The following is a 23,818-nucleotide window of genomic DNA, read 5'->3' as shown; positions in this document are numbered from 1 at the left end:
TGTGTTCTGCTTGAGCAATGTGAAGATCTTGATTTTCAGGCGTCGACAAGGCATGTGTCCAGTATGCTCTCTTCTACCCTAGTGTCCACTTGTGCCAATGACGTTGGGCCAAGAATGTGACTTTTTACCCCTGAGTCTGTCCTTAAACTGCCTCGCCTCTTCAGCTAGGGTTGGGTAAATACACACAGCTTTTTTGTCGGTCTAGACCTTAGTTTTTCCATTTTGGTACGTTTTCTTAAAACGCACTGCTTGGAATTTGGGTCTTCTTTTCAATCTCTGGGACGCCTGCTGCCCGAAGCCACGCCCACCTAAGAAGTTGCCGAAGCAGAAAATTTGTCCCTCCCGGCGCGCCGTTCTGACGTAAGCAGACGCAGGCGCAGTTTCCGACTCGGCGGCGTGTTCTTTCCTCAAGTTCCTGGTCTCTCGGCCGGAGCGCGACGCCGGCTTTCCGCGGTCCCCTTACCCCGGCGGCCGCCTCGGGGACTGTCGCCCTCTGTCTTTCAGCTAGGGGCCAGTGCTTGTGCGCGCACGCCGCCTCACGCGACCAACTCACATGGCGGAGCGCGGGGAACTCGATCTGACCGGCGCCAAACAGAACACGGGAGTGTGGCTGGTCAAGGTGAGACGCGAGCCCCATGGGGCGCTTCCCAAAGTTCTGGGTCCGTCCGCCCCGAGCCACCGCTGTTCTGAGCAGCGGGTCCCTGTTGCGTCCGTTTACAGGTTAGAGAACTCGCGGGGACACAGGACGCGTTTCACCCCGCCTCTCAGTTCCATCCGCACAGCGTGGAGCTCTCCTGACCGCCAAGACCCGGTCTTCTGGGGTGCTGGCCCGACGGTCCCTGAGTGAGCGGTACCTTTTACCCCGGGGCCTGAGAAGTCCTTGCATTCTTTTTGGTGAAGTTGACTGTAGTCAGGAAGCTGTCTAAGTTAGTTGTTGAATAGGTGTTCTGTACTGTTTTCTGGGCCACAGAGTGGAACTGGGCCCCGTGTACTATTTTTGGGGGGTTTGCGGGGAGGACGACAGAATCTCACTCTGTGACCCTGGCTGGCCTGGTATTCGAGAAGTAGAACCCTGCCCCTGTACACGGCTAAAGTGTGTCCTGGGTTGGTAATCCTGATGGAGTTCTCTCGAAAGACTTAGAAGTTTGTGGGTACAAGGAGAAACTGTTGGAGTTAGTGTCTTTTTGTTTTGTTTTGTTTTGTTTTGTTTTGTTTTGTTTTGTTTTTTCGAGACAAGTTTTCTCTGTGTCGCCTTGGTTGTCCTGGATTCACTTTGTAGGCCAGGCCGGCTTCAAACTCGCAGAGATCCTCCTGCCTCTGCCTCCCCAAGTGCAGGGATTAAAGGCTTGCGCCTTGGTTTGGATTTAGTCTTTTTAAAGAGCACGTTTAGGTCTCATGAAACTAAATATTTCATATAGTCATGGCAGTAACTATTTTTCTGGGTTACTTTTTCATATTTGGGCGCTGTTACTCTTCGGGGAATTTCATTTTTAAAAGCCATGTTTAAATGGGGTCATGAAAGTTTCCCAAACTCAAAGGAACTTTTGATTTATGAATGTGTTATCTTTATAATGAATGTCAAAGTCTTAGACGCATGGCTGAGTTCTTATAAAGACAAAGTGTTTCTTTCTGTCCATTTCTCTGAAACAGCTCTCACCATTTGCCAGAATATCAGACTATGTTAAGTTCTTCAAAGCACTTAATAGAGTTTCTTTTCTTTTCCTTTTTTGAGACAGGGTTTCTCTGTGTAGCCCTGGCTGTCCTGGAACTTCTGTAGACCATGCTGGCCTCTGCCTCCCAAGCACTGGGATTAAAGACTATGCACCACAACGCCGGATTTAACACAGTTTTAGTGATTCTTTGTACCTGTGTCCAACGTTGATTGTCATCCCCTCCCCCCATGTCACTTTCTTTGCACTCTGATTAGTGTTTGGTATGTTTTCCAGTATATGATGCATATAAAAAATAATAAAGGCTATGTCAGAGAAACAAATTAAAGTGAGTGGGAGTTAGTCTTGTCAGTTTCATTGGATTAAGAGCCTAAGAGATTAGTGAAGCTTACCTCTGGGTGTGTTGATGCTGCTGTTTCTGGAGACAAGTAGGTTGCAAGGGTTATGATCTAATAGGTTAATTACTCCTTTGGAGGATTTATAATTTGGCGTCTCTGGGAAGTGGTGAAAGGCTGAGTTAGAAGTAGATCCTGTTCATATGTTCATAGGGCTGTGTCTTGTCTTGGCCCCTGTCTGTATCCTCTCTTTATATCTTGGCATCATGGCATGAGTTGAATGCTCTTCCTTGCTTTGCCTACCATGATGGACAGAAACTTGAGATACCCAGTGCAAAATAAATCTTAAATTGTTTCTGTCAGGTATTTGGTCACAGTGGCCAAAGTTTGATTAATACAGATAATATAGCAAAGGGTCATAACAGGAGAAAAGAGACTGTATTCTCTTTCTTTCTTCCTCCTTTCATCTCTCTCTCTCTCCCTCATCTCTTCCTTTCTCCCTCTCTTCCTCTCTGTAGTCCAGGCTGGCCTGGAACTTGCTGTGTAGCCTTAAACTCATGGTGATCCTCCCTCCCTGGTGTGAGCTGTGGAACACTGGTGCTTCTTGTATACCAAATAGATACTACCGTGGTGGTGCACAGCTTTAATCTGGGCATTTGAGAGGCTAGCCTGGTCTACATTGTAAGTTCAGCATACTCAGGGGAATATTGTAAGACCCAGAGGCCAGAAGAGAGTGTTGAGTCACCTGGTACTATAGCTATAGATGGTCATGAGCTGCCATGTGGATGCTGAGAATTGAACCCTGGTCCTGTGAAAGAACAGTCAGTGTTTTTAATGCTGACCCGTCTCTCCAGCCCCTGTCAAACTTTAATGCCAAGTCATTAAAAAATCCATTTTTTTTTCAGATACATTAATCACAATGTCATTTAGCTTCACTGCTGAGATGTATTGTCAGCCCTAGATGCAGTTTTCATATCTGTAGATTAGGGAGATGCATGTGAGTGATAGAGAGGATGAATGGATGATGCTTGTAGAATGTCTGACAAGGTGTCTGACAGAGTTGTCTCTTCACCTTCCTCTTTTCCAGCCTCAGGCGTATTATCTGACACATTTCAATAGTTTAGTAAGTTAATGTGACAAATGTGCACAGAATTGAATAAATTCGGTCTTTTTTACTCCTTTGTTTTTTAACTTTAACTGTAGTCAAGGTTCTCTCCCTCATAATCTTGTTAGAGTCTTTTTTTCCCTATCCAGCCCTGACACGTCTTGCTCATTCATGTTCATGTTATTATTCCAAGATTACTATGAGAAATGATACTGACAGCTGGCAGCCATTACTTACTCCTCCCAACATTATGCTTAGTACTTTATTTATAGTCTCTCCTTTGTTTTTCATAACAGTATAACCTTAAAGGTGTGTGCTGATTTTAGGGTCTAAACTACTTCTTTGAAGAAAATAGGCAAATTACCTATTAGAATTAGTATATTACTCCGTTTTTTTCTTCTTAGAACTTAACCCCCAGTGACTCTGTATCCTGTTTTAGACACAGTGTTTGTATGGTTAAGAGCAAAGTGCCCGGAGGTGGCTTGGTTTTAAACCCTGGCTCTATCTTTTACTAACTGTATGACCTTGGGGAAGGTATAGGATCCCTGGGTACCCATATTCATCATCTGTGAAATGTTTTGCTTTATTTTAGGTTCCTAAATATTTGTCCCAACAATGGGCAAAAGCCCCTGGAAGAGGTGAAGTTGGGAAACTGAGGATTGCCAAGTAAGTTATTCATGTATGAATATAGTACGTATACTATAAAAATTTAAAAGCTATTGTTTTGAAATCATTTATAATGGCTTTTGAATGTGACTGTATTCTTAGAGAATTTGCTTAGAGGGTGAAAGTCTCTGGTCATGTTACCAGGTCGTGGGCTATTTATATATTCTCTGAGGAGATAAGCTTGTGCATGTGTGAGAGATCGTGTGAATATAAACTTACTGGTAGTGAAAGAGCAGCCGATACGGCCCCCATCCCTCCCAAATGTTCATGGTGTGCAGGGTTAGGTATACATAGAAAGTGCTTTGATGGAAGGACTTTGCTCCTGGCTATAGGGCTATGGAAAGAGATGGGGACATCTAGCAATGGCTGTCACAGAGAATCCTCAGAAGTGCAGTTGGTGTCACTTTATGTTCCATTGTTTCTATTTAGTCATATTTGTCACCCCTCTGTTATAAAGGGGATCGAACCCAGGTCCTCTGTGCCAGAAAACATTCTGTCACTGAGCTTTATCCCCAGCCCTTATCCTTTCTCTTTCCTTTTTTTCTTTCTTCCTCTCTTTCCTTTCTTTCTTTTGTCCAGGGTTTTTGTCCTGGAACTTGCCGTATAGATCAGGCTCTCCCTGAACTCAGAGATCCGATTACCTCTGCCTCCTGAGAGCTGGGATTGAAGGCATGCACTACCATGCCTGGTTTCATCCATCCATTTAAAAAAAAAATTATTTTGTACATATGTGTTTTGCCTATATATCTGTACACTATATGCGTGTCTGCTACTTGATGAGACCAGAAGAAGGCATCAGTCCCTTGGAACTGGAGTTATAGAGAGCTGTAAACCACTGTGAGGATGCTGGAAGTTGAACCTACGTCTTCTGTAAGAGCAGCTAGTGCTCTTGACTGTTAAGCTGTCTTTCTAGCCCCTTGTCCATTCACTTTTAAATCTAGCTCTTACTACTTCATTGAAATAGTTCTCATCTGTTACTAATGTCCTTTATCAGTTAGCCTTTGTTTCATAACAAAACTTTAAAATTTTTAGTGGTTTAGAATTTTTAGTGGTTTGTTCACAATTCTGTAGATTTGTTCTGTTTAAGGCTAAGCTGGCAGGCCTTCTGTATCTTTCTGAGTTTAGATCTATTTTTTGTTTGTTTTTCAAGACTATGTAGCCCTGGCTCTCCAGGAACTTGCTCTGCAGACCAAAGGTGGAAATCTTCCTGCCTCTGCCTCCCAAGAGCTAGGATTAAAGCTGTGTACCACCACCAGGCTACATATAATTATTTATTAGGATCAAAGCTTTGTGACAATCCCATCTCTGTGTTAGCATTTCTATTGATTTCATTGTGGAAGTCTAGTGGAAAGGGTATAAGGGCTAGAGGGTATAAGGGTATAAGGGCTAGAGGAACTGGGAGTTTGCTCTGAGGTTGTGTTTCTTAGAAATGTCAGAAGGACTTAATAGGGTTTTTTGTTATTGTTTTGTTTTTGTTTTTATGGAGCCCAAGACTAAGGTGAGAACTGAGACATGTATGCCACTGAAGAAGGCAAGGCAAAGGCTTATATACACTGAACCCCATGTCATGTGGTATGGCTTCATGTGGCCCTGTCTTCTTTTGAATAGTTGTGCGTAGTTGTTGGCTTTGGGATTTGCCTTTAAGCCTTAACTTCCTTGTTTGTGAAGTGTGGATGTTTATATTAATACCTTCCCAACCCATAGGTCAGTGTCATAAGACAGTAGAAGCTTAGGGCTTGTTAAATGGCTTTGTAAATTCAGATGTATCCTTACCATGAACATTACATGCCTGTATACCTGTACAAAGACCATGCCTTTTGGAGGAATGTCAGATCTCTCTTAGCACAATAGACTGAGACTTAACAGGAATAAGGTTCAGGAAAGTCATGCAAGCCCCAAGTATTGCATTGACCACTGAAGTGAGATGTTAAAGTTGGTGTTCAAATAAGCAGTGATGGCTGTGCTTCAGTTCTTCACTGATGTAACCCACCAGTGCTTACTTAGCCAGCCAGGGCTATCTGATTATAGTCAGACGGAATGCCAGTCAGGCCAGGTTAGAAGGGTCTCAGCAAGGCTGATGCTGAGACAAGTTTTTTCCAAGCAATCAGACTTTTTATGCACTTACCAAAACAAAATATAATGGTGGTGCCAGGATACAATGACGGTTGCAAGCTAGATGGGGTAATGTCTAAGTCTAATTGCTCAGCCAAGCTTCTTCTACATTAGCAGTTTGACCCTTTGGGGGTCGAACGAGCCTTTCACAGGGGTCATCTAGGACCACTAGAAAACATTATTACATTACAGTTAATAACAGTAACAAATTTACATTTATGAAGTAGCAATGAAAATAATTTTATGGCCATAAAATGGGGAACTGTATTGAAGGGTCATAGCATTAGGAAGGTGGAGAACCGCCATTTTTTTATGCTTCACTGACTTCTCCGGATTGCAGAGATACACAGGTGGCCTGAAGGCATTGCCTGAATGAGTGCCTCGGTTTCTCAGGGATTGAGAGGCATACAATGCCTCAGGAACCATGGACTGACTCTTCACTTGAAAAACCTATGATGCATCCTTTCAAGGTAGTTAAACCAGGCCAACTCCATGATTCCCTGCACATTGGTAGGAATTTCAAGCTCCCTGTCCCCCTTATTTTAAAGGTTATATATTTGCATCTAGTATTCATAGGGTGACCCTACCTATAGGTTTGCTTGGATCAGTCCCAATTGATAAGTTTCCCTGGGTAGTTATTGAAATGTCAGTTTCATTCGAGTAGCCTAGTTTTGACAATAAGCTGTGGTTACCTAAATTTTGTGTGTACATGTGTGTGTGTCGTGTGTTACCAGGCCATGTTTTATATATAAAATGCTACTGTTGATCCAAAGTCCCCCAGAAGTACTGTGTATATGTGTTTTCTTACATAAGAAATATAGCCCTTTTCATATAAAAAAATCACCTTAATACAAAATAAAAAGTCATCTGTATTTCCCATTCACACTCCTTGGAGGTGGTGACAGTTTGGTGTGAAAGTCTCTAGATTGCATCCTGATTATTTTGGATGTGTAACATATGGATGTGGTTTTTAAGCATCTTTGTTTATTCCACTGAATTCTCAGACTCCTTTAGATTCAGTGTTACTAATTTCAGAACATAGCACAGAACTCTGATTGTGTTCTTGTTGTCATTCATTGGAGGCTTAAGACTTTGTTTTTTTATTACTATTTTCTTTATCTCCTTCCTAGGGAAATATGGCTAGTACCCCTGTTTCTTGGGTCTTTTCAGAAAGAAAATCCTTAGTGTCTATCTACCCAAAATGACACATAGTCTTGCTTTGCAGAAGATCTGCCCTCTTTAATGATAGCCCGCTTATAGTAAAGAGATTGCTGGAGATATTCTTGAAGCAGCTTGCCCTTAGTAGGTCTTCAGCTGTAGTGTCCTGTGTGTCTAGTTCACATTCCTAGTTGGCTGAGTTTTCACTGCTATTGCTGAAGTACTAAGTTTACAGTTGCCTATGTGTATGTGTTGGAGGATATGTGGCATTGAGTTTACAAAACAAAAAAGAATAAATGGTTTAGAAAGACAGTGTGGTACATGAGTTAAGTGTATGGGCTCAGAAGTCAGATTTGAGGTTCAATCCTAACCTTCTCACCAACTAGCTGTGTATTTTGGGATAAGTTGTTTACCCCTGTTTTCTCATCTGTTAAAAGAGAATGTATTAATTCCTCATGTTCATAACACACATCACATACAGACCGGATAGCAGGCACCCTGAGATGCAGGGGGACTTCTCTATACCAGATCTCCCAAGGCCAAGGAAAGTGTGCTGTGCAGGATAGGCCAGAAGCTAGGAGGATCTGCACAGTATGCTGGTTCATCTCTGCATAGACAGGGCTGTGGGCTGGAGAGACAGAGAAACAGAGCGGAAGAGGAGGAAACATGCAGCTGGGGAAGCAGCGCTCCTCAGATTTGGTTCCCATTTAATACTTGAGAGACAGAGAGTCAGCTGAGATTATGCTGAGAGTGACATCTTAATTAGACAGTTGGACATAGGGCCATGTGTGTAAATCAGTTTCTGAGATGCTCTTATCCTCTTATCTGTTCTTGGATTATTTTGTGCTGTTGGGCATCCAACATCTCACACGAGTTTATAGTCTGCTTTTTTAACTCCTTTAATTTTACCATCTTGCCTCAGAGCACTACAGTTTTGTGCTTGTGCTGCATTTTACCTACAGTCTTGAGTATTATACTTACATGTCTTCTTAGATACACTTCATTTCTAGCATTATTTCTGAATAGATTTAACATCCCAGATCATTGGGGCCCATCAATATAAATGAAAGTCTGCAAATAAGAAATTAATGAGATAAAGATCGAATGAATCCCAAACAGATTTACACTACTGACAAGCATTTAAATTGGCACAAACTGTTTGAAAGACAATGTTTATGTGTAGCTATACATAGAGCAACAAATGCAGCACATATGTTACACAGTATTGCTGCTCACAACAAAATGGAGTTGTAAATCACTATTCCCTGGTAGGTACTTTCCAGCTCGGCATTGTTATTAGTTCTTATTGCTGCCATCGCAGACACAGACACACACAGACAGAGGCAGACACTGACTGGCTCAGCTGGGAATTGGGATAATGAAAATGAAAGATGAATAATAAAATATCTTGCCTTGATCCTAGAAGTCTCATCAACTTCTAGGTATTTATCCCATGAACCAAGTTAGTGATACAAAGATCGGTAAGCAAGGATACAGTCTCATTCCTTAGTAGGGATTACTTAAATATACTGGGCACAGTTTTTATTTATTGGAAGGCTTTTATTTTAAAACAGTCTTAAGGCTGGGATGTAGCTCAGTTGGTAGGATGTTTGCCTAGCACGCACCAGTCTCTGGTTCAGTCTCCAGCATTAGATGTGGTGATACATGCCTGTGAGTCTAGCACTCAGGAGAAGGTAGAGGCCAGAAAATCAGAAGTTCATTGTTATTCTCAGCTGTGTAGTAAATTCATGACCCACCTGGGCTATATAAGGCTGTCTCTGTTTTTTTCTAAGCTACAAGGCAGTTAAAAGAATTCTAAAAAGTGTTTTTTCCCTGAACCACTTAAGATAAGCTGCTGAGATATGCTGGGTAACTCTGAACAAATGCTTAATGTTTGTTTCCTACAAAGACATCCTCTTCATAGTCACATAGACCTTTCTCCACCAGCAAGTTAACATCCAGTAGTACTGCCCCATGCATGGGTCATTCTTAGACTTCGTTCAGGTTTTTCAGTCATCTCAGTATTACTTTATAACAAAATGGTTCAGTTTAGAGTCTTAGATTGCATTGTTTGTACTTTTAAATTTTCTTTCATTTAATTTAGAACTGAATTAGGTCTTTCCTGGACCTTTCTAATACATAAATGTCAATATTGTTGATATTTACAAGGCAGTAATTTTACTGAATATGCATGTCTGATGGTTCTTCATGATTAGATTAGAGTCATATATCCTTGGCAAGAGTATAACAAAGTACTGCTGGATATTTTCTGGTATTCTAGAGAGATTTGTATGCTTGTATTTTTGTCCTGTTTTAGGTGGTAGTAACTTGATCACTTGATTATGAGGTATCTTCTAAGTTTCTTCATTCTAAAGTTACCCTTTACTTTTTTTGTAGTTATATATCCTGTGAGGTGGTATTATATAAGTATTCTGTACTTTATCAACATTTTTGCTGATTCACTTATTTTAGTATTTTAACAGATTCTGGTTTGTTCACTGAATCAGTTTGTTCTGTCTTTGATTCTGATGTATGAATGCCTTCTCACCCTGTGTTGGCTTATTTCCTGCACTGGGCTCCATTTGCTACGTTCACAGGGAAATCCTCCTCACTCTGTTAGTTTTCCATTGTATCTCCTCCAGAGAGATGCTTTCTTTAAATGCAAGGAGTCTTTAACAGCATGTTTCAGGGGCCTTCCTACGTAATGTCCTTACTTCTATAGCACACTTTCAGCTAAGCCATTCCTTTATTGATACAGCCTTTCTTTATCCAACTTGGCTTTGACAGCTTGCTGCAGGCTATTCCTTTGCTCATCATCTTTACTTCATTTGTACTATGACTTTACTATCCAGCCTACCTCAGATATCTATCTTGCTTAGTATTACCTAATACAGCAGAAACTCTCCAGTGTAGTTGATGATTTCATAATGATTGGTTGATTTTCTTAACTAGGAAAAGAAGGAAGTTTATTGCTTATCAGTGATAGTAAGAACTTACAGCTTTTTGGTGTCAGATCCAAGAAATACTTAGAAAGTGAAGAACAAAGACCTGAGTTTTTTGTTTGTTTTAAAGCCAGTGGAATGAGTGGAGCTTGAAAAAATACTGTGGGTGTTGAAAAAAGTGGTAAAGGAAGAAGAGGAAATACTAGCATTTTGATAAACTATGAAGGATGGGCCAGGTGTTTACCTCATTGCTTTCTACAGATGTTGCTTATAAAACAGTTATTGTTGTCCATTTGGCCACAGATCATTAGGCAAAAGATATGTGATAGTTTTAATGTGGAACAATGAAGTCTTGTATACTTCATACACTGACACATACCAAGGTAAAGGTATGTGTATCTACCTTTAAGAAAAAGTTACAGATTTTCAAAGATGAGCTTTTGTTTCCTATGAAGTTAACCTGTCAGAGCTCATTAATCTGTCTTCATTCCAGCTAAGTTGCTGCTATAATTATGTAAAAAGGAAATTGCCCTCCCCTCCTGTGTTTCTTAATTGTATCTGGGTGATTTCTCTAGTTATCCAGACTGAAATGTCAGTGTGATCTTTAATTCATCCTTTTTCATTTGCTGCCCACTTCCAGGCATTTCCACTTCTGTCAGTTCTGACGGCTTAACCCTGTGAACTTCGTCCTGCATTTTACCACCACCTGGTTCAACCCTTCATTACTCTTTTTTTTTTTTAAGGACTTTTGTGTTCACCTCCATTCAATCCAGTACACATTATAGGGTAGTTGTCTTAGGGTTTTATTGCTATGAGGAGACACCATGGCCACAGCAATTCTTATAAAGGAGAATACATTCAGTTGAGGCCAGCTTACAGTTCAGAGGTTTAGTCCATTATTGTCATGGTGGGAAGCTTGGCGGCACAGAGGCAGACATGGTGTTTAAGAGGTAGGTGAGAGTTCTGCATCTGGATCAACAGGCAGCAGGAAGAGAGAGTGAGCCACTCGGTGTTGCTTATGCTTCTAAGACTTCAAAGCTCATCCTGTGACACATTTCTTTCAACAAAGCCACACCTTCTCCAACAAGGCCGTACCTCCTAATAATACCACTCCTATGGGCCTATGGGGGCCATTTTTCAAACCACTACATTCCGCTCCCTGGTCTCCATAGGCTTGTAGCCGTATAATAATGGAAAGTGCGTTTAGTCCAACTTCAAAAGTCCCTATAGTCTCAACCCTGTTTAAAAGTCTAAAGACTGAAAAAAATCACAAGTATAATAAAAAAGCAGATCACATACTTCCAACATATAATGGGACAGGATATATATTACCATTCTAAAAGGGAGGAAATAACTCAAAACTCAGCATCTCCATGTCTGATGTCAAAGTGCGCTTCAAATCTCCAACTCCTTCCAGCTTTGTTGACTGTAACACACACTTCTTTCTCTTGCTCTGGTTCCACTCCCTTTCAGTGGTTTTTCTTGGCAGGTATCCTATCACTGGTATCTTCAGTATCTTGGCTTCACAATCTAGGATTCACGTTCACAGCTTCATGCAATGGCCTTTCTAGGCCTCTCTGCAAGGACACCCTGACATATGCCTGGCCTCAGCAACTTTCCTTAGTCACCGAGGAAGATTCCATACATAACTCCTTTCTTCTTTCTTCAAGCTGCTAAGTTCTGCTGCTTGCTGGGGCTGAAACGTGGCCCTCTTGTTTAAATACATTTTCACCAACTTTCTGTTTTCAGTAGTTTCTTCCTTCATTTCTTAGGCGTGGGTGTCCTAAAACTTGCTTTGTAGACCAGGCTGGCCTTGTACTCTAAAATGTGCCTACCTCTGCCTCCCCAGTGCTGGGATTAAAAAGGTATATGCCACCTTTCCTGGTCCTAAGCTTTTCTTTAATTCCTTTTTATAAGTTAGGTGCTAGGTGGATGGTGGTATCCCAACACCTTTAATCCTGGCACTTGGGAAGCAGAGACTGGTGGATCTCTGTGAGGAAAAAAAAACAAAACAACAAAACCAAACCAAACAAGTTAGATTACTGGGGTGGGATTTTGCCCTGAGATCACTACTCCCTTTATTCCATTTAGTATCTCTAATATGTTTATCTCCTTGAACACGAGGCTTAGCTCCTTTCTGCTTCCTGGTGCCCTGATTTCTCAAATTACAGTTTTAAAGCTTTCCTTGCTCAGCTTGCCCCTTTTCATTATAGATCTGCATAAGGATGGCCACTGATAACTACATGACACAGTCCACACTGGGCTGTTTTGAAATTTCCTCCGCAAAGGCAATTAATCCAAAACTCTTTAATTTAGCTTCAGGCAGATTTTTTGGACAAGGGCAGAAAGCAGTCACATTCTTCAATAAAATATCAAGAGCAGAACAAGAACAGTCTCTAAACCACATATCATTCTTCTCCTCTGAAAGCTCTTTAGCCAGGCTCCACAGTTGAAATCATCCTCAGCACCACAATCTTGCGTGCTGCTACTAGTATGGCCATTAAGCTTTAACTGCTTTTCTAATCCAAAGTCCACATTCCTCCAAATAAAAGCATGGTCAGGCCTATCACAGCAATACTCCAATCCCTGGTACCAACTTTTGTCCTAGTTAGAGTTTCCATTGCTGTGAAGAGACAGCATCACCACGGCAACTCTTATAAAGGGAAGCATCTAATTGGAGCATGTTTACAGAATCTTTAGAGTTTTTCATCATGGTTGGGAGCATGGCGGCTGGAGAAGTAGCTGAGAGTTCTGCAGGCTAGAGGCATGTACAGGATCCACAGGCGGCAAGGGGAGAGAGACTGGACTTGGAATGGACTTTTTAAAACCTCAAAGCCTGTCCCCAGTAACACTTCCTCCAACAAGGCCATACTAATCCTTTCAATACTGCCAACTGGCTGTTGACCCAAATATTCAAATCTATGAGCCTATGTGGGCCATTAGCATCCAGTCCACCACAGGTGTGTTCTATTGACTGAGATCTGGGGAAGAATGACTGTGATATGCATAAGAGGCTAGGGGAGTCAGATATGGCCTTGTGGATGGATAGCACAGGTCACCAGGCTGTATTCCATTCCCAACTTTCTGGGTGGAAAACAGGTTAAACCTTTCTTCTCTTGAAGAGAAAACCGTGAGTGTTCAGCACTCCTGGTTTCCCTAGTGCTTTTTTGTGAGCACAAGTACCCTGTGCCCTTTATGCTCTATGTACCTCTGTTGAATTGGTTTGACAAAATATTTGTTTATAATTCTTTTTGTATTTAACTATTTTCATTAGCCTGTGTCTTTAACTTTTACTGAGTTAGTACTTTGATAATTTAATACTTGTATAACATGCATTCCGATTAAAGAACCCACCTCTCTAATCTTCCATCCATATTACTCCTCCCATCTCACATTCATGATCTTGTTTTGCTCTTTGAGAGCTTCTAAGTTTAACCAGGGTCATCTTTGTGACCATGTGTTTGGTACTATCTGCTATAGTCTAGTAGCTCCTCAGTTAAAATACAATTCAAGACTTCCTCTCTCCATCAGTGGCCAGTGTTTAGCAGAGAGGAGAAGGGCTCCATAAACTTCCCTGATCCTTGAATGACTATTGATGAGAGAACAAAGAAGTTTGGGTATTGGTTTAAACTTTTAAAGCACAAGCCTGAACGAAGGCTAGCCAGGTAGAGACATGTCCAGCTACCTGTGGGGAAGAACCAGCCTTACTGCATTCTTCTGCCCTCTAGAGATACAGTTGCTAGGAAACAGGCCCCTCTCCCCTAGGACAGCCAAACAAGGGAAGCCAGACGATTAATGGCTTAGGGGCCTTCTTATAGCCAGTCAGTTCAAAATGCAGCATCCCCTTTTGTGTTTCAACCAGTAGGTGCTTGCCAGGCAGGAATCCCCCTGCTTTCAGCACTCTGGGAGGGCCTGGACTCATCACCCACCTCACCTGAACGTGAGGCTCTTGGCTCTCAACCGCTTCAGCAGTGAGGGTGTGTAAGCCCAAGTTAGCTTGTAATAAAAAGATCCTCGTGTGTTTTGCAATGAGCTAGACTCCTGGTGGTCTTTTGGGGTCTCACAAATCTGGCACAACATTGATAGTCCAAGTCTGGTCACAGACAGTCATAGTTGCTCAGAGGACATGACTGCATTGACGGTGCCATGTTTAGAAAGCAGCATTTCGCAGTCCTCTCTGTTTTCTGGCTCTTATGGTCTGTTATAGTAAATATAAAGAGTGTTGAACTATAAATGTTTATTATTAGCCCTAAGATTATCACAGTGGTATTATCTAACGCACTATCACAAATGATAAGACACAGTCACCTGTTAGATTTTATAATTGCCTTACTTACCTTCAGCCGGGCAGATATTTCACGTATGCTTTCTCAGTAACCTCATCATCCATCTCCCAGCCCCTATCCAATGCCATCCTCCTTAACCATCTTATCTGGACCACCTTCCATCTTAAAAATGCTTGCGTGTTTTCTTCTTTGTTTTTACAAAATAAGGCTAGGTATAACCAGATTTTGAGAGCCATTAATTAGCTTCAGTTATTATTAGTTAGCAGCAGAACAACCCCCAGCACAGTCTTTCTCGCTCCTCTTCCTCTCTGTTCCTGAGGCTTGCAGTGATATAAATGTCCTGTTTCGGGATGAACACTCAGCCGATAACTTTTCTCAGTCCCCTAGAGCAGTCATGGCTTCTTCATTCACCACTATTTACTGCAAAGAGAGGGTTTCCTGATTAAGGCTGGGAGAAGCATTTCTTTTTTTGATATAAATATGAAGGCGGCTGGAAACCATGACATTTTAGCTAAATGACAGTATTAACTGCTCTGCTATGTTTTTGTGTTTCCTTTTAATTCTATGTGTATGATTGTTTTGCCTACATGTTTATTACATGGATAGTTGTGAGCCACTATGTGGTTGCTGTATATAGACCTGGGTCCTCTGCAAGAGCTTCAGGTGCTCTTAATCCCAGAACCATCTCTCCAGCTCCATCAGCCGTGGGTTTCTGTCCAGCTATACTGTGTCAGGTATGAATTCTTTTGTGGAGAGGACTCAAGTCTAATCAAGAAGCAGTTGATACCCTTTGACAGATATGCCATTCTTGCACCATTGGGCACATCTTGCCTGGTGGGTTGATATGGCAGGCTACTTTGGGATGTTTTAGGACAAAGGTGTGTGCTTCTTCTCAGTGCCTAATGGCTTCTACCACTTCTAATGAGGAATCTAATGAAGGCAGGTTGGAAATAAGCTTAGTGTTATGGGGAAATAGCAGTTTCTACCTGGTTTTTGCACCTCACTTCTCTTTAGTCCATTTTTTATATTTTGTGGTGCAAGTCAAGTGTGCTGGTCACCTTTGAACTTCTTTTGTTTTTTATTTTTCTTTTTATTCAAATAGCATATACAGTTCTTCATTGCCTAAAGAATAAAGTCTGTGCTTTGGGCTGTGATATTTAAGGTTTCCTACCTTGAGCTTCCCTCCTCTCTCCCTCTTTTTCTTTCTTTCCCCTTTATTTTTTTGGAGGGGGAGGTCCTAGGATTGAGACCAGTGGTCTCACACTGAGCTCTACTGTAGCCCAACTCTTTCTTGCTTTGCTTCATTCTTACAGTCAGAGCATTCATTTGTGACGATTTTAAAATTTCCTTAGGTAGGAGCTAGAGAGATGACTCAGTTCAGAGCACTTGACCCAAGTTTGGCTCCCAGCACTCATGGTGGTTCATAACTGTCTTTAATTCCATTTCCGAGGGGTTTGACGCCTCTTCTGGCGTCTTTGGGCACTAGGTGTGTATGTAGTGCACATCCCCACGTGCAAGCGAGACTCTCGTCTACGCAAATCTCCAGAAACCAAGGTTTCGTCACGTAAATGAAATGTTTTCAGACAAAGGAAGTAGTAAGATAATACTCCGCCGCTGAAGGCTAACATTTCTAAGAAAGAATAAGAATGATAAGATCATTTAGTTAATATAATTAGGAGAGGTTATAATAGGATTATGATACAAGTTCATAAACTAAGCATGTGGGGCCACTCTAATAGGATTTCAAATAGGAGCAAAAGATAAATATTAGTGGGGATAAGTTTATTGCTTTATGCAACAAGAATGGGCATGTCTTTAGATTTTTACTTATATTTGAAAGTAATATGCAATCTAAGTAATTTTAAATATTTTTTCTCTTTCAGGAATCAAGGGAGGACTGAGGTGAGATTATTTATATGAAAAAATTACTGAGATCATGAGCATGGTGGTGCATTCCTGTAATTCCAGCACTTGGGAGGAAGGGGCGGTGGATCAGGAGCTCAAGAGTATCCTTGGCTCATAGCAAGTTCCAGGCCAGCCTATGCCACCTCAGGTCCTGTTTTATAAGATCAGCGACAGCAACAGTCCACAGAGAGAATATTCAGTCATTCGTAATAGTTTGCATTCTGGAAAACTCCAATTGAAATGGATGTCTGATGGTCTGGAATACATAAAGGTGTAAATGCCACTTTGATTAATTAATGGACTCATCTAAGTTCTGAACATTTTTTTCCTTTGACCTAATTATCCCTCTCAGCACTGTGAAACAATAATAATACTTTTGTAATACTTTAGCATTATTTCTGTGGGACAGAGACATTTGATGTGAAATTTTGAGGATGTTGTATTTTCAACCATTGAGTCTAATTCATACTGGGTATGTGGTACCTTTTGTAATAGTGGTTCTATAGTTAATAATTGATGATCTTCCTGTCTAGTTGGGAAACCAGTGATTTTATAAATATATTTAATATAGCAGTTGTTCTTTAGGGGAAAGATGGCATATGTTACAGATCATTTGGAAAGAATGCTTTTTATTCTATACCATATTATGGAAATTATTCTTCAAAATGTCAGACGTTAAAGAATTTAAATAAGTAGTAACATATGTTTATGTAATAGTTAAGTCTAAAAATGGAGTTTACCCTATGCATAGAGTTTTAAAGCTTTTTAGGGCTAGTTTGCTTCTTACCCCTTTCAAGTTCAGTTGATTTTTCAATATTAAAATACTCATTCTCTGATTGCTGCTTTTCTTCTGTGTGCCAACCACATGCTAGGTATTAGGGATGTCAGTAAAAGGTAACTTTAGTATTCTGGAAAGACTTCTTCAGCCACAGATCAGGGAGATAGATGAGCTTCATTCTTCTGGCATGTGGGGACAAATTTTCTGTGTATGACTGAGAATTAAGGATTTCATGGTGACATTTAAGAAATAAATGTTTATGAGACTCACATCTTTAAAAAGATTTTAAGAATTCATAATCCAAATACCTATATAGATACTTTGAATGTAAATGTCTGTTTTAATAAGCTTTGGTTAATTTGGCCTTTAGGTATCCTTTACTTTGAACGAGGATCTTGCAAACATTCATGATATTGGTGGGAAACCAGCTTCAGTCAGCGCTCCTAGGGAGCATCCATTTGTCTTACAGAGTGTTGGAGGACAGACATTAACAGTGTTTACCGAGAGCGCCTCAGGTAAGGGGAACATAATTATGTACTGCGATTCAAGTATATAGTGTGTAGACTTTCTCAGCCTGCATACCTGTTTGCTTTGTTTAATATCATTACCACCTACTGTTTTGTTTATCTGTGTCATATCATGCAGTTTTTCTGCTATTGTATTTTTCTTGTGATGAAGAATGAAATTTTGACCATTACTTGAGAAGAGTTTAATTCCTGATTGGGTATGAACTTCCAAATGGAAGAACTGCTCTCTAAAAATCTGAGTGTTGCCAAGCTAAGACAGCCTAACTTGCTTTGCTGAATTAATACAGAGCAAATGTAAGTTATGCTTTAAATAGTGCTTATTCAGGATGTAAAGTGAATAAATTAATTAATGGGGAAAATAGTGCTTAGTATTAGGGATGGGTTAGTTTGCATTTCTGTGCCCGTGCTGCGCTTTGTGTTTTGAAAGGCTTTATAGTTTATAAAGATTAACTTTATTAGCATTAGCTTCTAGAATGAAGTATGTTTTTTAAACTGTGTGTGTGAAAGCAATGTGACATTTTAACGGTTCAGTGAGCCAGGAGCAATTGGTTCAGTTTGTGAATTAAATGTGGAGGAAAATTTCTGGCTTGTTCTTGTTAGTTTTTACTTTTACCTTTCACTGAATTTTAGAACATTGCTATTAAAGCATCATCCCCTCCATTCAGTAGAATTAATTTTCTCCTATCTAATTAAAAAAGTTATTGGTTATGTAAAAGAAAAAAAATTAATTTTATTGGATCTTAACCATTTTAAAGCAAGCTATAAGATATTATGTATGCTAAGAATGTTGCTGTGTTAAAAAAAATGTCACATAGCATTTTTGCCATAGCTTAGATTTTAGTAACTGTGTGAACTGACCTATTAGCTTTCCAGTAGCTGCATAAATTGATCTCGTCTTTTTTTTCCCCTTGAGGAAGAATCTAAACAATGATGAGTATAACTTCAGAGACATGAAGCCAGAGCTAAAGGATTGATTTTACCTTTTTTCCTATCCTTTTTTTTTTCATGCTGTATTAATTTGTTGTGTAGTGTTCACTTTTATGTTGGGGTAGGTTCAACCAGTCAGTAGCTTTTTATAGTATGTTACATTGTTAAGGGCACAGTGCTTGTACATACTAGAAGTCTGAAGTCAGCCTTTGGAATGATGGCCTTGAAGACTGTTGAACATGTGAGGCTTCTCTACTTCCATGACTGAGCAAAACAAAGGCAGAGTCTTGGGCAAGGCCCAAACTTGCCTGGCACAGAACACGTCCTGTTTCTATATTTTATAACCATGTGACTAATTGTTCAAATTTTTGCTTTAGCTCTGGTTGTCATTTAGAAAACTAACGTGTTGTTCTAAAAAATTGTTTAGTTTTCATCTTTTAAATTCTTCAGTGCACTCCTTTTGAACATTTCATGTTTCTGGTAACAAGTGCGCTCCCAGTGATGCGGTTTCAAGATTATCTTGGTCCAGGGTATTGTTTTGTCTACCTGTGTATTAATGTAATGTGGTCTTCCTGTTCTTGTACTTTTTTGTTGTTGTTGGGATGAATGAAAATTTGGCCATTCCTGAAAAGAGCTTAATTCCCATTTGGGTGTGAACTCACAGAGTAGAACAGATGGGAGAGCGGTTGGGTTAGACTTTGGACGGCATGTTCCCGCTTTGTAGAACTGAAAGAACCTTCTGTGGAGCAGAAATTTACTTTGTAGATGGGAAGTTTTTGCTGGGTATTTTGTAAGTCCTTGTCCTTTACTTTCTTTGCACCTTATCTCATTTTTTAAGCATTTCCAAATTTATTTTCTAAGGTATGTGCATTCATTTGGCTCAGTGTATGATACAGCACTGCCTTGATTGATCAGTAATTTTGCCAAAGTATAAGTCACTGAGCCATTTTACAGAGGGTAGCTCTGTATCGTATGTTAAAATGTGTTAAATGAGGTAGGCATTAGTTTGATTTCTTTTGCATTTTCCCTCATGCATACAACTGAACCTGCTTCTTTTAAAAAGTTATTGAGAGTGGGGAGGGGAATGGCTCAGGCATGAAAACCTCAGATCCAGCAGATCTTCAGAACCAATCTAGAAGCCAGCTTTGGCTATGAGGCTATATGATTCCACCACTGGAAAGACAGAGATGTGGGGCCTTGAAGCTTGCTGGCAAGCGGTTTAGGTTAGTCTCTGAGCTCCAGGTTTCGTGAGAAACTTGTCTCAAAAACTAAGGTGAATAGGAAGATGTCTTCACACACGTGCGTCTATATACCTGTGCAAGTGCACAGGGACCACATACATGTACACCATATTCGCAAATAGGTGGAAAGGTAATTGAAGCAAATAAACCAAGTTGACCTCTGCTCTTCAAACATACACCTACATGCATGTATGCAAACACATACAGATAACTTTTTAAAGGATTTATTTATTTATTTATTTATTTATTTAATGTATGTGAGTGCATGTACACCTGCTTGCCAGATGAGGGCATCAGATCCCAGTGTAGATGGCTGTGAGCCACCATGTGGTTGCTGGGAATTGAACTCTAGGAGAACAGTGTTCTCAACTGCTGAGCCATCATGTAAGCCTCATGTAAGCTTTTCTAAGAAAATTAAGTGTTGTTTAAGTTTAGTATGTTTAGAGTTTTAGCTTTAATAATCTTTTCCCTTCTATTAATATTATTTTGATGGCTTTTGAGGGATTTTATTTGAGCCATCTTTTAATTTTACAAACATGAAAGTCTGTGGGAGACGGAATTAGAGGGGATTAATAGTGTATTTTATACTGCTTTCCTTAACTAAAACTATCCTCATAGCATTAACATTTTATCAACTAAATCAATTTGTTCCTGATTTAATGTTCAGCCCTTCTTTTGTTGGTTCTTCTTCCACCTCTGCATTTCTGTGTGAGCTTTTAAAAGGTTCATTTCCCAGTTCAGTATTTTGTGGGGATCTCTAGTGTCTTATTTATCTTTGGAACTGCCTCATGTACTTTGCCTTTATAATCCCTCAGTTTGGTGTTCTGTTAAGTATTTTCCCCTAAATTTTAAATATTATATTTTGTGTGTTTATATGCATAGGCCTGCAACAACATGCCTGTACTATAGTGTGTGTGTGTGTGTGTGTGTGTGTGTGTGTGTGTGTGTGTGTATGTGTAGATAAGAAGACTGCTTGTGGGAGTTGGTTCTCTATTTCTACCATGTGAGTCCCAGATTCAAGCTCAGGTTGCCGTGCTTGGGGGAAACACCCTCACCCACTGAGCCGTCTTTTTCCCAAGTTTTCTCTATAACACCAATTCTTCTTTATAACTGCTCACTTTGATCAAAGTCTTCATTTATCTTTTGTACAAATTTTCTCGTGCCAGGTCCTGTGCTAGAACAGGACCAGTTTCCTGTCCACTGAGGTTAGGTAATCTTTGGTAACAATTGCTACAGTGAGTCCTTGAATGTGGCTCCGTACATCGAGAAAGAGTATAGCATGTACTTTGCCTGAAGGTACTGGAAAAGTCTTCAGAAGTGCTGAGATTTGGACTGGACCTTGGAGTACATGAGTAATTACATGAATAGGAGAAAAGGAAACAAAGATAATATATTTTTTTGAATGTTGAGTTATTGCTGACTGTTCTTTTGCTTGTTTACCATTTTGCTCTGCCTAATCTATCCAAAAGAGGGCCCCAGTTAAAGTAAAGCGGAAAAGCTCAGTTGTGGACTTTAGACGTGAGGAAAGTGTGAACTGGTGCAGTGGGGGTAGAAAAGGGGACCATATTTTTGAGATAGCAGAGATGGGTCACCCTGCCAGCCTCTGCTGATGTGAGGGATTTCAGGCTAGGAGGTTGGAGTGGTTTCCAGAGGGTTGGGACAGGAGCATCTGCATGGGCTAAACTGAGTTAGGGAACACTAAAAGTGACGGGCAGGACTGCTTCGATCTGCTTTAATTCTTTTAATCTTGTGGTAGGAGTTCATTGATTCAGCAGGTTGATGTTGCTGCCTACTGTGTGTTTGTCCTCTTTTAGGCTTGGGAAACTTACTGAGCAAAGTCTCAACCTTTTTAGGGCTTGAGGGGAGAAGAGGAGACAGCAGTGAACAGTGATAGTATCTCAGACTACAGGTTGTCTGGGGAAACAGGATGAGGAGTATACACTAGTTGGTAATTGTCAGCTTGACATAAACTAGGGTCACCTGGCAATTTCCTTCATAACTTGACTTCTGTGGGGCATTTTCTTGGTTAATATTTGATGCTTGCGGGCCCAGTCTAGTGGCAGTGCCACCCCTGGGCAAGTGGTCCTTGGTTGCAGACCACCCCTGTATCTTTTGTTGGCTCCGTAAGTCATGTGCTTGATTTTTTTTTTTTTTTTTACTCACATGAGACTCAGAAGAGAGGAAACAGTCACTTTTCCATTCCATGTTCTCTATAAATTCAAACTCTTTGTTCTCTTGGCCACAATAGTTACTAGATTGCTTGTACTCTGGTGTTTAGCCACAATCCCCATCTTGTCATTTCTTGTCATCACACGTGCATGTTTGTGACTATCATTTAACTCACTCAGCCTCTTGGGACTTTGTCACTTTCTACCCTCAGCTGGTCCCAGCTGCTGGAATTGCTTTTCTTTGTAACACCTTTTTGCACAGCAGCTTCTGCTTTTCCTCTTGTTTATCCTTGGTCAGGTTAGTGTGATGGCTTTTGTAGGCATAACCTTTATGGAGCCAGCTTTTATTTTTAACCCTTAATTCATGGCTTGAATGAGACTGTTTCCAAGAGGCCAATATATTTGAATAATTGGTCTCTAGTTGGTGGGACTGTTTAGGAAGGATTAAGGAGGTCTGGCCTTATTGAATGAGGTGTGTCATTTTGCTTTGAAGTTTCAAAAGATTCTCCACATTCCCAGTGTGGTTCTCCACCCCCTACTTGTGGATTTAGATGAAAGCTCCCAGCTCTTCCTGCCTTTATGCCTTTGCTCCACCACCCTCTACTCTAACTCTCTGAAACTGTAAGCCAAGTTAAACACTTTCTTTTATAAGTTGTCTTTGGTCAAAGTGTTTTGTCAAAATAAAACAAAAAAACGAAGTAAGACACCTTATTTAGATTCACTTGACAGTAAGATTTCTGTGACTTATTTTGTCCCTTAGTTAAACTTTTTGGGCTGAGGATAGGTCTTAGGGTTATAGTCAGTGCCTAGTAGAATAGAATTGAGCAGAGTGAATGGGTGAAATCATTGTTACCTGCTAAGAATCATATGCACATAAAGTACTTTTCAGTACTTTAAAAATGAAATAGCTTATTAGTGATTTGCATGGACTGGCTTTCTCTTTTGGAATTAACAGCTTGTTTTAAGATATTTGAGGTTCAGGACTGAATATGAAGTTTCTTGTTCCACACTCTGCTTTTGCTTATTATATTTTTTGGATAGAGGTCTCCTTCCCTTTCTCTTTGATAATCAACTTGGTTCTGCATTATGTGCAGTGAGGCATGGTTAGCTCCTCTACAGATTTTGAAAGACCTATTCCCCAGATATAAAGTAGCAGTCAAGATAATTGGCCCATGCCTTGCATACTCTGAAACATTTACTTTGATACAGTATTACAGCCCAGTATGGTGTGGAATATAGTGTGATTTACAATGTATAAGATTGAAGAAAATATCCAGGGTGAAGATTCTCCTTATGGATGATAAGTTATTAATCTTGTGAAATCTGAGCTGACACTGAGGAGTTTTTAGTCTGCTGCATATGGTTTTGCTCTGCAAGGTAGTGAGCGAAGCTTGAAGTAAGGCTGTGCCTCCATTTTTAAGTTGAAGTTTGGAGAGCGTCAACTTACGGTGAAGGTAACTGCTGCATTTTACCCCATTTGTGGGGAATAGAGTATGTGATACTTGATTTTTGAGAGATTTGAATTTCAGCTTTAAGGATATGCCTGTGAGCCTGTTAGCATTTGAAATACATTCTCACTAGATTGTTTTCCACCAGTTTGAAACATGGCCTCTCTTGTTGACTAAAGTTATCATAGATGTTTGTTACTTAGCCTTGTCCTAAAACATTAGCAGAGGCCAGGTAACTGTCATATTGCTGCACCAGCTTTTTGAATTTTTGACAGATTAAAATCCAGGTGTGGTGGTGCATGTCTGTATTCCCAACAGAGGTAGGAGCATAGGTGAGTTCAAGTTCAAGGCCAGTCTGGTCTTCATAGCCAATTCCAGCAAGGGCTACATAAGAGACCCCCCCCCAAAAAAAACAAACAAACAAAAAACGACAACAACACACCCACAAACCCAAACAAACAAATTTAATGGTCTGTATTTCTCTTGGGATGAATCTTTTACTCCAGACTAGATTCTGGATCAGCGTATGTTCCTAGCCGGAAACTCCAGT

The 23,818-nt window shown here is 40.4% G+C and overlaps 1 protein-coding gene across 1 annotated transcript in view; it reads left to right on the top strand.

Annotated features, from left to right (window-relative positions):
* Nucleotides 1–363: 363 nt before the first annotated feature.
* Gtf2f2 (general transcription factor IIF subunit 2) overlaps nt 364–23,818 on the top strand; it is a 120,044-nt gene continuing 96,589 nt past the window's right edge. The window contains exons 1-4 of the mRNA XM_021635067.2: nt 364–619; nt 3,703–3,776; nt 16,158–16,176; nt 17,328–17,472. Of these exons, the coding sequence (XP_021490742.1) occupies nt 554–619; nt 3,703–3,776; nt 16,158–16,176; nt 17,328–17,472 (304 nt within the window). The 5' untranslated portion in view covers nt 364–553. The remainder of the gene's footprint in view (nt 620–3,702; nt 3,777–16,157; nt 16,177–17,327; nt 17,473–23,818) is intronic.

This window comes from Meriones unguiculatus, chromosome 9, assembly GCF_030254825.1.
Source record: "Meriones unguiculatus strain TT.TT164.6M chromosome 9, Bangor_MerUng_6.1, whole genome shotgun sequence".
Classification (NCBI taxonomy): Eukaryota; Metazoa; Chordata; class Mammalia; order Rodentia; family Muridae; genus Meriones; species Meriones unguiculatus.
This window is presented reverse-complemented; position numbering and strand designations above follow the sequence as displayed.